General features: G+C 36.9%; 1 protein-coding gene across 1 annotated transcript; it reads right to left on the reverse strand.

Moving 5' to 3' along the window:
• Positions 1 to 8,987: 8,987 nt before the first annotated feature.
• On the reverse strand, positions 8,988 to 9,827 carry LOC131683459 (uncharacterized). The gene is made up of 3 exons (XM_058965468.1): positions 9,727 to 9,827; positions 9,485 to 9,669; positions 8,988 to 9,280 (listed from the first exon to the last, which is right to left on the reverse strand). The coding sequence occupies exons 1-3, from the start codon at positions 9,815 to 9,817 to the stop codon at positions 9,095 to 9,097; spliced, it is 462 nt and encodes a 153-aa protein (XP_058821451.1). The 5' UTR covers positions 9,818 to 9,827; the 3' UTR covers positions 8,988 to 9,094.
• Positions 9,828 to 17,165: the final 7,338 nt, after the last annotated feature.

The following is a 17,165-nucleotide window of genomic DNA, read 5'->3' on the forward strand; positions in this document are numbered from 1 at the left end:
ATATTTGTAATTTTATTAGTGTTAACGATAACCTGGTAGTGAAAACTGTTTTTCAGGTCAAGAAAAATAACAAATATTGTTAATAGTGTTTACTGGAAAAATACATCCAGTTCAAACGATTTATTTGTGCCCATTTTCGGACAATATCACTGGCATGGGGGTCTTGAGAGCATACAGGAAATCATCCGCGACGGTCTTGGAACTACAAAAAGCAAACAACTGTGAAAGACGAGGCGAACGAAGTATTGGATAAGGTGTCAAAAAGACAAGAGGTAAAATGTTTGGCAAAGGTTTGTACACGGTCAGTTTCACGATCTGGTTAATCATTTTAGAATAGGACAGCGTTCATCGGATGCCAACTCTCTGTTAATTGGTGCCTACATCAATTGTGACGCCGAAATGGCCATTAAGTTTTGATATCCCAGTAAGAGCACAATGGATATCATTGGGAACTGGTTCCGAAATATTACGGAGGTATACTACCCATAAAAGCATAAGAGTCCCATATGGATTTTTGACGAAAATGAGTTATCTGTTGGATTGTATTCTGTATCATCACTGAATCACAATGAACAAATAAGATTACCAGGTTTGTTATGAAAATACCGAAAAAAATACCAAAACATAGTTGTCCCATCCATAAGGCTCAATGAGAATGTAAATCTTCAATAATGTTTTTCTCGGCTTGCTGTTTTTCAATATGGGACTCTTATGTTTTTATGGGCAGTATATGGCTTCCACAACGAGTAGTTACGTGTGGCAACCCAAAAGTCTGGAAAATTTTCACGGGCCTGCTCGATTCTTGTTTTCAAGGCGGTCTCAGTCCCGCAATCAATACACTGAATTTTTGCACATTCGGGAGTTGCAGGATATGCCACATCCCACATGAGGAACCAATATGCAATAAGATTTGGTTCTATCCCGATGACCGCGCCGGCTGGACTGTTGCCGCCGCTACATACGGAACGTGCCATATGCCATTGATATTTAACCCAATATATTTCGAATCACTGTCGCGAGGAGAGGGATTTAAGAAGCATAGCTCCCATGCCTCCGTATAGCTCAATGTGGTCCTGATGTTCGTGTGCTAACAAAGTAAAAGATCAAGACATGTTCGGTGATAATAGTGAGAAAAAGAAATTGCACATGTCCCTCGAACAAGAAACTAATAATGTTCAAAGACAATCCAAAATTTAGTAAAATTACACACTATACAAGACGTCCGGATTTCCAAACAAGATTTGATTGGATATTTGAAAACAGCGCATTCCCGTGGAGACCATTTTGAATAAACTTTTAGCAACTGGCGTCTCCTGCATCAACGACATATAAGTTCTTGACTTTGAAAAGCTCCGATGAATTCGAAACCAATGAAACCCTGGCCGAAGAAGTTGGTAGACCAGTGGACAAATTATACCTACAGCTATGACTCCCTAGATGTGGCCAACTTTGTATCTATTGTTCGTGAATGGAAGCAGACATGCTCCGCTAGCATATTTCCTCTATTCAAAGATCTTGGCGTAATAGGTTCTCCGAAACGAATGTGAGTAAAACGTAGTATTGATCCAATCGAACAGCAATTTTCAAATATCAGCGGCTCGTATCAATTTGTCCATTTTTACAGAAAAAGTAACAAACCGTTGAGTTCCTATATATTAATCAACTTCCAAACGACAATGTCCTGGATTTATTTAAGCTTGAGAAGACGGATGTTTTTCTTATATATACAATGGTATCAAATACATCATCGCACAGCCATATAGTTTTAGGTGTACCTATGAATTGCCGTCTCTTATTAGAGTAATTTTCAAAAAAATACTTGGTTGGAAATGAAGTAAATCCAAACTACGCTAAATCTCGACTGACTGGATGCATCCTACGGGTAGCATCTTTTTAAATTCTCGTTGAATGTGAAGATATATCCTTGTACGATTTCGACAGCTAGGATCTGTGATAATTATATGGAGTATCATTGATCAATATTAATGTTTCAAAGGTTTTCTTCCATTTAATTCCACTATGTTTAATAGTGGAATTAAATGGAAGAAAACCTTTGAAACATTACGTACATTCCACCTCCTTAAGACCTCCGTTCGCCTATATATTGTGATCAATATTGTTTCTCTTTGTTCAAAGCCGTCCATCAGGATTCTTCTAATACCACGCATCTCAATAAAATAGAGCAAATCGGATGCCGCAAACTTCCGTAACTTCTTTCCGTAATATCCTAAGAGGAGAACAAACGAACTATACTGAAGGGAGCAACAGAACCGAAATTACCTCAGACTATTTACTATTTAAACATATTTGAACTAAAAATGTTGTATTTGTGTACCATATCTAGCCAAACATTTGAAAAGAACCCATCTGTCAAACGTAAAAATAGAGGAAATTATAAAAGGAGTTTTGAATTTGTTTCAAATTCATTATAATCTTATTTATAGCGCATTGCGCACATAATAAGTGCGACTAAAAGTGCGGAAACGCTTATAAAACTGCGCTTTTACATTGAATTGTCTTGGTGTCTGTTACGCACTTATGTATTATCCAACGAGGAATAAGTGCGCCTCATACATGAAAACGATTCAATGTAAAAGCGCACTTTTATAAGAAAAATCGCACTTTTATGGAGTCCAGTTTTAAATACCATCAATAATAAATTTTTTTACTATTTTATTTCGTTTGATTGCGTTAGATATATCTTACATTTGATTAATAACCGACAACAAATAAGTGTAGCATGGGATTTAACTTTAATAATTTAATAGAATCGCATTCAAATGAATAGCTAAAGGCCAGTCAGCAGCACTTCATTCAGTAACATAAATTATGCTAAAGCTACAAGGTGCAGTGTCGCGACTCGATTCATTATGATTGGCAACTATACTAAGCAAAATTTGGAATGCAAAAACCATCTTTTTATAGTAGGGGAATTATGGTTAAAACCGACACCTTAAGCAAAACACTTTTTCTAAGTTGCCACAAAACCAATAAAATTATAATTTTTATGCAGAATTCTTCTTCAGAAAATTCTTAACAAGGCTTAATTTTTTCAGCGCTTCAAAAAATTAATTTCATTAAAAAATATTGGTTGTAAAACTTGGAAAACAAAGTGACTTTTTGTAAGCACTGCGGGTAATACCGACACCCCATAGGGGTAAGATCGACACCCCCTTTAATTTATTTTCTCTCCACTTTATTAAAATCTTTATCTTTATTAAACATGAGATATATGCGTGATTAATAAAGTGTGAGTATGTATGATGTAAATATGTGCTTTTTATTGCTTCATCAAGTAGTGAGGGGAAGAAAGTTCGAAAGCGTAGTACTATAAATAAGAGTATTTTATGCTATAGGATTATTTATTGATATGAGTATTTCCAAATAATCCTTGCGCACATCGTTGCAACCTCCAGTGTCATTTTATTTCATAAGAAAAGATTTTCAAGCGTTCTACGTTCTGCTAATTGGATTCATTCACTTATAAGTGACACACACACTTCTTAGTAAAACTATCTTTTTCAGATTTGATTTTTCGGACTCTGATCATCAACGATTTATTGGAGTATACATAATATCATTGTCTCATTGTGATAAAATTCGTCTATGACAAACCAAGAGAACACTATAAATTCGGTTTGATGACCTTTTTGCAGAAATAGCAAAAGCTTCGTTAGAATCAGATAAGCAAAAATTACAATTTTTGATTTTTAAAGAGACTTACAAGAAATAAACACAATAAAAGTATTTCTGTGTATTTCTGCTAATACTATAGTGTTCTAATAGGCTAATTGAAGTGTCACAAAGATCCCCAGTATTTTGAAATGAATCGCAACTATACACAACCATCTTAACAGGGTGTCGGTTTTACCCTAACCATAGGGTGTCGGTTTTACCCCAACAGCGCACATTTTTTTTATAAAAGCAATTAAAAATATTGAATTTTTCAAACTTGTCTTCAATGCACCTAGTTGATCATAGGACAGGCCGATAATAATAGGTACTGAAAAATGGGGTGATTTGAAAAGCTTTCGTTCGGTTAAAACCTTAAAATCTGCCAACGAAATTTTACATCCAGACGAGTATGAACGCTGCTGTCGAATGTTTTGTTAATTTTTATGACATTCGGCGCACTAACGTAAATCCAATTTTTCTTCAAATGCTCTAAATAAACGTACTAATAATATTGCATCATGATGAAATGAATAAAAATTTGATTTTTAGGAAAAGTTATGAGGTGTCGGTTTTACCCACAGTGTCGGTTTTTCCCACAATTCCCCTACGGTAGCAAGTTTTAAGCATTTGATTTGTGTTTATGGATACGAATTTGTAAAATCTAGGCTGCGATAATATGTGAGTCCCACTTAAGGGGAATTGTTTAAATACAAACTCACCGAAAAGCAGCTATTAGATACTATTTAGAGATGTTTTCAAAAGTTTATTAAAATAGCCAATAGTTCTTAAATAAACCAATTAAAATAATATTCGTTTGCATCAATTTCATCACGAAGTATATAAAAACAAATTTCTTTGAACTGATGGTCTACCTAAAACCAAAAAACTATCGACTTGCTGTTCGAATAACTTTCATTCAATTTTTTGATCACATGCATGCGAAAAAATATTTGGAGTAGTTCGATTTTCTTATTTGCTATATAAATTAAACATGAGACTATCTGATCGAATGTGACGTTTTAGTTGTTGAAAAATAAATGATCACATTTCAAAACAAAATGATTGCTATTTCGAATTTTACAACTTTTGCTTTTATCTTTTGTATGCCTATCATTTGATGTTTGCATACAAAGACGAAAAGTTGATTGCAAAAAAAATCAAATGGCAGTCATCCAAAACACAACAAAACACAATTGTTAAAGGGCCAGGTCAACAAGAATATCATTCGATTTAACGCTACGGTTTTGGTACAGTGTAGGGGTGGTTGGATGCGAGAGACGCCGCTCTCTTGCTCTTTAAATGATATGTGGCGTGTTCAGATAAATTCATCACGGTGTGCACTTCAGAGTGTACTGCGGTGGGTGGAGTGTGCTCTTTGGTAAATTTTCTTTTGGCAAGCGGTAGTGCGATTGGCGATTTGATTAGCATTGATTGTTGTGTTGTGTGAAGGAGATGATGTTGGCTTATTGGATACTGATATATGTTTCTGCTGATGATTTGATGCTCGGGGCAAACTGGGACAACTTTTTACATATTTACATAGTATATGCTGCTATAAACATAGTTTTATAACGATCCGTAGAACCAGATTAATTGTATAACTGCTGCATTTATGACGGGATTTGCACATCCACATCCACATCCACATCCAGATTACCTGCTTGATGAAGATTAACTAAGAAACCTGCTTGGTACAGGTTTGAACATATTATTTATAGGGCATTCGCCTTAACTCTCTAATGCTGACATTCCACGCACAAATGTCCTTCTGTTGGCATTTAATTGTAGAGTGAGTTTAACTTACAGTAGGGGAGACCGAGGCTAGTTGGCGCTGTTTTTAGTTTTTATTTTTTACCGCTTTGATTTTTGTAGATCTTGCAAAATAGAACACGTTACATGAAAGGGCAGACTGTTGGCAACATCCCTGAATTTTATGAAAATGATTGATACGTTCTCTTCATTTTTAGAGACAAAAATATGTGACGCGGAAAAGCCGCCAACTTACCCCAGCCCCAGGGTAAGTTGGCGGTATGTATGGGGTAAGTTGGCGGAATGCCAGAAAATAAGCAATCAAATGGAAATCCGATTACATCAGTGGTACTTATGAAATGTGGCGATTGTCTTTTCAATAAAACTGTATATTATTCGACACTTTTTACTATATTTCAGTCTCAATGCCCCGTCATTGTAACTTCATTGTCATTGTAAATTCAAAAGCAAATTTTCGAAGTTATTCAGGTGATTGTCCGAAGTAATTGTCCCCTGCATTGACAAGAGACGCAAGGAAAAGTTTCTATTACTTTGGAGTGAATTCCAAAAATGAAAATATTTGATGACTATTTTTGCACTGTAAATAGTACCGCCAATTTGCCCCGTGTGCGTCACCGCCAACTTACCCCAGCAGCATATTTTATGAAAAAGGATTTAAAAAATTACTTTTGTGTATAGGTGTAATATCCATACGGATACTGAAAGCTCTTTTCACGCGCTATCGAAAAATATAATCATTCGAGGAATAGATTGAAAACCACCTTAAATAACACACAATGTTTAAAATTATGAAAATTTACAAAGTATGCTCAAAAACACGATATCGCCCACAGCTTCCACTAAACAAAATGTTTTGCAACAAAAACACATTGGATAATGCGTTTCACATTACTTAAGGTTCACAATGAGAGACAGCGCTTTATGTATATTACAAACGGAGAAAAGGGGATTCCGCCAACTTACCCCAACCGCCAACTAGCCCCGGGTTCCTCTAAGTCCAAAAAGTATTTGTTGTCCGATTTGGCACTTAATTTACTTTATTTGTACATGCCATACTTTAAAGTGGCCTATTTCTCAAAATATTCAGCTAGACGAATGCATTTTGATCCCACTATACATATGTGAAAAAAGTATCCAATAATCAGGGCCGGAGGGTAGTAAAGGTAGTACTACCCACTTGAAAATAATTGAGTTGGTAATTACCCACTTGAAACTTTGGAACAACCCTAACATCTGAATTTTGCTACGCATGTGTCTTGGGTGCACGTTTGAAATTTTCGAGGTATGACCAAGATTCTATTTGCACAAACGCCTCGCAAGTGATTTATGTGAACGTAATGCAAGCGAATGTAGGGGCGGAATGGGTAAAATACTTCCCTAAGAAAATTTAATAGCTATAGACCATCAATCGGGAGAATTTAATTAATGATGCCATTTAGCCAATATCTTATTCTGAAATCACAATTGCTTTGCAAAATATTCAGAAACATGAAAAATGTTCGTTTTTAAAATTGAACATTCTCATAAATTGCTCTTTAAAAAATAGGCGGGGCAAAACGGACCTGTGCAGGCATAAAATGCACCACAGCAACGGGACATAATGCATCACAATAAATATTGAAATAGCTGATTATAATGCAACAATGTAGAATATAATAAAACTTGCAGCATTCGAATTAACAACCTAAGTGTATTCTACTTCACTTCGGTTATGTCTCTGACATTACCTACCCATGTTTTTTATTTTCAAAGAATTGTATCTCTGAAACCTCTTCATCTAGCAGCCGAATTTTATAATATTTTGTGTAGAATTGAATGATCTTTGAAATAAAAATATAAAAGTATGGAGTAGTTAGGGCCCTTCGCAGTGAAAATCACGAAAATCCAATTAATGTATTTTGTTCATACAAAACCCAATATTTTTCAAAGTTTATCCTTTTTTCTTGAAACTACGCTTAACCACACTCCATAACAAATGTCTACTACGTATAAATTTTTACGGCAATCGGTTAAGCCGCTTGAAAGTCCATAAATCACATACATACCAACATTGACTTATATATATACACACATATATATATGTATATATATATATATATATATATATATATATATATATATATATATATATATATATATATATATATATATATATATATATATATATATATATATATATATATATATATATATATATATATATATATATATATATATATATATATATATATATATATATATATATATATATATATATATATATATATATATATATATATATATATATATATATATATATATATATATATATATATATATATATATATATATATATATATGGATAGATATGCTGCATACCTGTAGCATTCATGCGATATTAGTGAAGTTCGTGCTCTTTCTATTAATGTGATATTGCCGAGGAAAAAGTCAATCTAAAAAAACTATTGTGAAATTAAAATAACTAAGTTAAGCTAAACTAAACCTATTATATGAATTTTGAATTTAGTTTCAACATAATTGGGATTTTAGTTCGTTCGCAGCAACATTACAGTTTTGATTGAATTTTAAGACTAAGAACAATTATGAATGCGTTATTTCAATGTTTGGCAATCGGTGCAGATCACATGAGCTGAAGTCGTACGGGAGATCGTAGATTATTTTAAAGCTTTTTTTGTAGAATTTGTAATTTCTTTAATGAATTTAATTTAATGCATCTGAAGGGAACTTCCAATACATTAAATTGAATTCCATATTGAACTGTCCGCAAAATTAATATGCGCAGTTCTTACAAGAAATAAATATCAAGGGAACTTCAGATGCATTAAATTGAATTCCACATTAAACTGTTCACAAAATTAATATGCGCGCTAGTTCTTACAAGAAATAAATATCAATGTGGCGTCGTCCGTTGTAGGAGTGGATTCTCTTAAGCCTCGATGGTCTTATGAGAAATTGGGGTTAAAACAAATGAAAAAAGTCATCAGCAAGCTATGAACACGGCCACACAAATAGACACCACCACAGTAAGACGTGGCTAGATTAAGCCAATAAACTTCTGTACAAAACTTGGGGTTGTTTTCTTTGGATCGAAGTTATAAATATAAATAAAACTTAGCACACGACCATCCCAACTGTTCGCGCCATGCTGTCATGCCAGGCCAACACAAGCAGATGGGCGGAGATGGTGTCATACAGTATGGGCGCAGTGGGGAGGATCGTCAGATGCCTTTGTATAAATGGAGAGAAATGTGTATCGCATCGTGGCTCGCGATCACCCTGCCCACGTTGCGAGGGTTCGTTATGCATACGAGATGAACCGAACAAACAAAGGCGAACCAACAAAAAAAAGCACAGACACCAAACTTACACGCGATGATGGAAGATCATTAGAGAACGAAACAAGCACCAACCGACAATGTGTTGGGTGCACAGTGCGATGAAACCCGTTGAAATCGTGATTCGAAAATATAAACACCGTTCGTATGCACAGGCAATGAAAAGAAAAACAAACAAACTTACATTTGAATATGGCAGACGCCGACCATGTTTTCTTCAGTTTAAAATACGTGATACAAATAAACGATTTAATCTCCACTGGCTTTCTGTCTCATATAATTTGAACAATAATGACGACTGATCGATGGCGCCATCACTGAGTGTCCTTACTGAAGCAGGCGCCGTATGCAACTACTCCTGTATTGATGGGTGGCGAACTGTATAAAAATTCCGCTGGTTGAATACGCAATTCTTCAGTCTGTGTTTCTCCCTGGGTGCTTTTCTTCAGACGATAGTAAGTTTCACATTTTCTGAAAAATTTCATGTATTCGTCGGTACCCTGCAACAAATAGAACAAATGATTTGTTGGTGATATATTTTTCCAATAATCCTACAATTTTTATGAGCATGTCAAGTATTTGTATGAGATTAACAAATTTGATCGTTTCTCAAAACTTACAAACACTCAACGGTCCCATCAACATAATATTCAATCATAGAATCGGGATCGACTTGACTCTATATCTATATATAGACAACTTACAATGACTTTGGCCACCTGAGTATCAAGATGGCCCGGTGGAGCCTCATCGAATGGTGCTGACAGTTCTCGATTAATCTCCAACTGCATCAGCATATGGGCAGCATATTGGTTACGCATTTGCTTGTCTAAAAAGTTACCGCCCATTTGATAGAAAACGGCAAACCACACACGTGCGATAAAGCGCACTAAAATAAAATGGTTTAAATCAGATAAATATTGTACTAGAACTTAGCTGTACTTACAGGTTTTTGGAACTAGAAAAAGCATAGAAAATATTGCTCTAGCATCTTCTCTGAAATACATATCCAACTGTAGCTCTTCGGAATCGGTCATGCTGGAGCTCTTGCTGTAAAGAGCAAGGCAAAATTATTGACAGATCCCAATATTCTGGCCTACTGTTGATGGTAGCTTTATTAATCTTTACGCTTCGCTGTAACCCAGTTAAGCTCAGCCGGAAATGAACCGGAATTCTGGCTGGTTCCAGTTCGTATTCCGGCTCCAGTGACACAACCGATTCTAGTTAGAATCGGTTGTGTCACTGGAGCCCGTGGACGAACTGGAACCAGCTAGAATTCCAATTCATTTCCGGCTGAACTTTACTGGGAAAAATTGTGCACGCGGATGAGTGGTACGATGTGACGTAAGTGTTGTGAAATTAAAAGCAGACTCCATCCTTCGCTGAATGGAATGAAACCACTCCATATCTCAAATGTTACCAGGCATAAATGAGAAAAATCAACGGCGTTTTCGTTTTTTCGTGGTGTTACACCGGTGTAGTGCAAAAAAAAGAGACAGACTGATTACACCCAAGTAGGGTTGTGGTACCGGTAATACCGGGAATACCGACCCATTTTTGGTACCGTAATACCGGTACTGAACAAAAGCCAGTACCGGTATTTTCGGTACCATACAATTTTTTATGAAAAATATGTGGATACTCTAGGGGGACCTGTTTCAAAATATCGGTCTCCAAAATGACTTTTAATTATATTAATTACCTTCGAAATAAAAGAAGGCGCCGCATTCGAAAAATATTTTCTGTTGAAATGAGTCATGCCATTCCGAATCAATTGAAAACAATAAACATACTTTTTTGATCAGCACAAATCAATCATGTGAGAATAAGGTCATCAATTTGAGCATTCAATTTCAATTTGAAGCTTATTTCGAAATTTTAAAAAGAATATTCGAGTACCGGTACTTTACCGGTACTACCGGTACTGAGGGCTTCAGTACCGTAGTACCGGTTCTCGCTAAAAAGGGTCGGTACTGCAAACCCTACACCCAAGTTTGAATGAGTGTAGCACCGACTACACCGGTGTAGTGCACAGTCAAAAACGAAAACAACATAACATGCTATTGTTAGAAACATAATCACTGTAGCCTGGCACAAAATACCTCGATTCTCGAAATCAAAACCTTGCACCTGAATATGATAGTTTGGGTGGCTAATAAGCTTCCCTGAAAATTTCAGCTCATTCGGTACACTGGAAGTGGTTCCGCAAATGGCTAAAATTTTGTATGGGAAAAATTGACCAAATGTAAGGAGAAACGCATCAGTTTCACATTTTCAGATCTAGGTGGCACTGTAATCGATCAATGTTTTTCGTGAGAAAAATGAAGAATCCTCACGTAACAACAAATCGACTCGTGAAGACTGCAAGTCAATCGAACAAGAACTGACAAAGTTATAAGCGCGCAAAGTTGAAGGTGTCATGAGTTGTAGTTGGGGTGGCTCTGTCGAAAATGAAAAAAGCGGCAAGAAGAAAAGGGATGCCTGTGCACATATTCATAAAGATACATTTTGCCAAACATAGTATTTGGCCCTACAGCATTTCGGCGTACCTCAAATTAGTATAAATATCAACATTTTCAAATCGCTTGGAATTTGTGGATCGGACAAGATCGGAAGAGATTTAATGTTTTTGAGATAGCCAGAATCTTGTTTTGTAATGTTGTTTCAGCAACATTGCCGGATCGTGCCGTATCATGTAACTTTTTTCACATTCAAATTTGGAATAAAATGTTAAAAAAGGGTTTTTTAAAGCTGGTCCAATATACAGCAACACTGTTTTTTTCAGTTATTTTTAAGCTGAGGTTATACAAATAGTTATGTTCAACTACGTTTGTTATAATATTGTCTTATTTAACACAGTCATCATCATATGAAAGCGATTTTGCTGGATATATAATATAAAATGATTAAAAACCCCTTAAAATATCACTATTTTGCATCCATGCAAAAATTCTTTAGCAATTTTTGACATACTCTTTATTTTGCCACATTATGCAGTATGCTTTTATGTATGTAAAAAAAATATAACTAATTTAAAAATCAAAAAAAAATATTTTAGTTATTGGCCAAGAATTTGTTCTAGTTACTCCTCTGTGCGTCTGAACTTTTTTCGGAACCATTTACCAAATATTAGTTTTTTTCTAATATATCTAGTTTCTATGAAAAAATATATATAAAATCGGAAATAAAAACTCAAAATTCCATAAAATTCCCAAAGGAACTACTTTACCTGTCACAATCTCAGCAGAGACATCCCATCTCTACCTACTTACCGAGATAAAAGGCAAGGTTGGCACGACTGGTAGACGGTTTTTGTGTATAGGTATAGGTATAGGTGTATAGGTACCTATATTTTAGGTGTTATGTTCAACGAATTTTTACCGCGAGCAAGCTGAAGGAATTGGTACATTTTTTTGTTGATGACTTCATTCGCTCGTAAGTGCTATTATATCACAGGAAAGAACGCCAAACCAGACAGATGTCACAGAGTCATTGGAATAGGGTTGCCACCTCCAGAGAGGCTTTGACCCGCAGATTTTCACTGATCTGGGGGTGGTGGATTTTGAGTGGAACGAGACAGAAATTCGAATCAAAGCGATTGCTAGGCACTTTAAAGCACTTTAATCGTTTTTTATTACCACGTTAAAGTAAAACTGTAAATTTTTCACGCTGGAGAACGGTTTTATCGGTTTAATGTGGTGTAGTATTTCACTTCCCCGACTAAGTGCCAAGAATACAAAAGCACCAGCTACTCTCACTGTGGAGGTCGAACGAGCATTGCTCTCCTCCACAACTAACAGGAGAAGGAGAGCTGCGACATCACACTATGTGGTGTCCGTTATTCGTCACCAATAAATTTTAATTTCGCAACCAAGGGGCAAAACTCACCTCCCTAGCCCAGTTAAGGATCGCTGCTGGAGTAGCAACAACTTCGCAAGAACTCGTTTGATGCTGACCTAGTCAGTTGGTTTAGAACAAATCTGCCAGACCTTAGTGCAGCTGGTGATAAGCACCACTAAGAGTGAAATGATTTGGTAAAATTGCAGTAAAATAACTTTTTACACTATTTTGAGCGACTTAGTGGAATGCAACATTTCAATTGTAGCACATAGCGAAATATGACTTTCCTTAACCCTCCGGAATTCGCGCATATGGCTTACCGAACGAGCAGCCGCTGGTCCCCTAAGACGATTTCGCTAGATTTTCAGAGCAGCGTGCACTCAGTGCACTAGCACGACGTCAGGAAGGTTAATTTGTAGTAAATTTTATTTGTTTTTCATTTTCATTGCTTTGTGAAAGAAATTAGTAATATTTGGTGAACTCTTCGCCACCTTGAAACGAAGGGTTAGTCGTGGAAAATAAATCTGAACCAGAGTAATAGTTAATTTACACATTTTAAATATTTTGTAAAGAATCAATTAATTCCAAAAAAATGAACCTATGCTTCTTCCCACCAAACCCAGAGAAATTGATGTAAAACCCGTAGACCCGGAGATCGCTCCCGAAAACCGGAGTCTCCGGGTCAAACCCGGAGGGGTGGCAACCCTACATTGGAAGCACCCAGTTCTGAATCGATCGTTACCACTAACAACGGTCTTTGGAGGACGATTATGAAATTCTTATACAACTTAAGGCTAGGTTTAAAGGAACAACGGAGAATATTGAAAGATAAAGGATTTTTATGCATTCTTCAAAATATAAGGCCGCGTAGTTTGTTGAGGGTCGTATGTCGATTGGAGGTTACCACCTAAAGTTTTTTAGCTTTGAAGGTCAACAAAATTTCTGAAAGCATTTAATTATTAGCATGTGCGAGAATCAGAAGCCTTGCATAACTTTATATTAGAATATCTTTTGCAACAAAATTCATCGGCAGTGTTGGTCCGCAAACCATAAACTATGTACTGAGTATTTTGAAATGCACATCATAAAACTAGCATTTTTTACTGAATTTATTTTTTCCATTACTGATTTTTCATATATTTTTACAAACAAACTTTAAAATTCTTGTGAGGAACCCTGAAGCAACTAAAAAAATCATATCTGGTATAGAGCTTCTGGAGCCAATTACCATTCGACTGAGCGGTGGTGGTCCAAAAATTAATTTTGTACCGATATAATATATAAACTCCCGCTGATTGCGAAAACCTATGCCTGGACTACTTCCCGGATAGATGGAAAATCCGGAAGCTTGTGTTACTGCCAAAGCCAGGAACTTGATATACTTCGTGAAAGGGTCATCCTTGATGCGCTGGCGAATAACGTGGAAAGAGAGAACGGGCCAACGCAGAAGCAGTTTTGATTCCGGAACGGGATTTCAACGGTGCACGCAATCCGCACAGTCATCGCGAACGCGTAGGGAGCATCACAGCAAAACAGAAGTGTCGCTACGGCCCCGTGAAAACAATCCGCGTGAAGAACATGTTCAACAGCGCTAGCTGGGAGGTCATCACTGTAGCACTGCACTGAATAAGGGTTCCGGACGATCTATACAAGATTTTGAAAAGTTTCTGTCAGAACCGAGTTCTGGTCTACGAGACGAACATGGGACAGAGGCCGATTAATTTCTCGGTGGGAGAACCTCAGGGCTCCATACTCATCCCAACTCTGTGGAATATGATGCATAACAGAATGTTAACACTGGAACTGGCCAGGGGAGATGAGATCGTCGTTTTTCCAGATGACATCGTCCTGACGATAATCGACGAGAATTTGAAGGAAGTGTTGATGTTGATGGCAGAGACAAAAGGTTTCGTTAAAATCTGGATGGTTGATGTCAATTTGCGGTTGGGCCACCACAAGACGGAGGTAGTGCTGGCAAGCAACCGTTAAAATTGCAGCATTTCGTGATTCGCGCCATTGAACACTCAATTCCATCGATGCATGCACCAAAGCACCTGGCTTGATGGTCGACAATCGGCGGCAGCGAGGACAACTAATGCATTGGCAAAGATTGTGCCGAACATTGGAAAAGCAAGTTGAAGCACGAGACGTCTCCTTGCGGGTGTCTCAGCCTCAATATTGAGATATGATGTTGCATCCTGGCCGCTGCGCTGAACTCAAAGCTAAATTGGATTAAGTTGACAAGCACGTTTTGCTCAATGGCTGTTCGTGTTGGAAGCGCGTACAAAACGATATCGTCGGAGGCGGTGTGCGTCATTGCCAGGATGATCTCCATCTGTATCACCCTGGCTGAGGAGGCGGAATGCTATCGGCGGAGGAATACACCAAATGCCAGCAAGAGTTGGACAACAGAGCCACCGACTTAACCCAAATGTATCGACGTGGGTGCATAGTGCATAGGGGTGAATTACATTTGACACAGTTCTTTCGTGCACGGATGCTTCCAGAAGTACCTGCATCGGTTTGGATATTTTGCGCCACTCCTTCATCTGGAGTGTTTTTTCACCGAGGGGAATCTTCAAAAGAAATCACCACTGTCTTTGCAGTGATTAGGGAATTGCAAAAAATCACTCATTTTTGAATTCTCAAAAAGGCCATTCATATCGTGACAAATGTCAAAGTAAGCTCAGATGCAAAATTACAGATCATTTGGACAATTCTAGACACCCGCCCACTTCGCTTGAAATTTTTGAAATTGGTGCTATGGGAAAATATGGAGGAAAATATATTAAATGTATTGAAGTAGCACTCAGAAAATTACAGTTCATACCTCTTTTTGAAGGAGTAGCATTTGAATATTTCAGTGAAGATATTTCTGTTTCTCGAAAAATACGGGAAAGTGGAGTACTGGGTCATTTTGTCCCCGAAATCCTCCATTTTTAAAAAAATTTCTGCTGTGTGATGCAAATCGTACATGTATTGCAGTTTACCTAATGTGAAAAAAAATCAGAAATCGAACGGAACCTTTTTGATTTTTGTCTAAATACGAGAAGTTGATGTTATAGGACCTTTTGTCACTCATATTAAATTTTATAATTTTCTCATGCATATATCTCTATTGTTCTTCAATCAATTTTCATAAAATATACCTTGTTGAACGTGGACAATTCTTAGGAATAAAACAAAAATCGATTCGTTACCGGTAAAATTCAGGAACATTATTTTTTGACATTAACTCTACAAATCACACTTTTTTCATTAAATGTAAACGTATATTGCACTAAAAGTAGCAAATTAAAAAAGAATTAATTGTTAAATGGAGTTAATATGTGCGATTTAATGATAAAAATGTGGAATCGAGACTAAATGAATTTTCTGACACTGATATATCATATTTTTTCGTGATTATTCTAAAAGTTGATAGTTCATCATAGCCAGGAAGGAAACATCATTGGTTCAAAGAGGAAACCTGATTTAACTTCACAAACGCGGAGAAGCGGTGCGGAACGTAGCAGAAATATTGAAAATTCCAAAATCCATTATTTTAAACGTTATTATACGTGAAAAGTGAAAACATCGAAAACCGCAAGGGAAACGAAAGATAGTGTGCAAGAGCTGACAAGAAAGATCCGTTTCTAAGTGGAAGCAAGTTAGCTAAGGATTTGGAAAGTGTTGTTGGAAAGCCGGTAAGCCGTTATACCATCAGTAGGATGCTCAAAAAGGTTGGCATTCGAAGTCGCACGGCAAGAAAGGAGCCTTTCATAAGCGTGCAGAACAAACTCGAGCGTTTGGCGTATGCTACGAAGTATATAATCATGGCCCTATCATTTTGGAAGAAGGTTTTACAGACAGATGAGAGTAAATTTAATGTCAGAGCTTCAGATGGTCGAGTTAGAATCTGGAGAACTGACGCTTTGCGTGGAACTGTTAAACGTGGTGGTGGGTCGATCATGGTATGGGGTGGAATGTTTTATGCTGGAGTCCCTACTATGGAGTACATCGAAGGGATCATGTACAAAGTAGATTACAGGGAAATTTTCCAACGTAATATTTCAAAATCTACCAGAAAACTCCGATTGGGTAGAATTTTGAAAAATGAGAACAAAAATTAATGACATAAATCTGTTTTAATCCACCTAGTGGTGCAATTGCGCCTTTCTCATTTATCCAAACTATGATTAATCGGCTGGTTTTGTTCAATAGAATTGTGGAAATGTCTAGTACATTCTTATTTCACTTAGCACGTATCCCACGACCAGGGATGCCAAAGGTACTGGTAAAGTACATTTTTTTCGGTATATTTACATTTGCACAAACCGTACAGCCCGCTACAGTGACGCATCACTACAGCTCTTGCCAGAATGGTAGCCAAACAGAGTACATTTTCCCGTAGAGCAGTAGAATATATTTTTGTTTTGCTGCTGTACTCCAACTGCTCGGTGGCGTAGTAAAGTTTGTTCTCTCGCTTTGTACACTTTTCTCTGCGTAGTCAAAGGGAGAGGCCCGCACACGAAAGCGATGATGCCGGTCGTGGTGTGAACGAAG

The sequence above is a fragment of the Topomyia yanbarensis genome, chromosome 2 (genome assembly GCF_030247195.1).
Source record: "Topomyia yanbarensis strain Yona2022 chromosome 2, ASM3024719v1, whole genome shotgun sequence".
NCBI classification, from domain to species: Eukaryota; Metazoa; Arthropoda; class Insecta; order Diptera; family Culicidae; genus Topomyia; species Topomyia yanbarensis.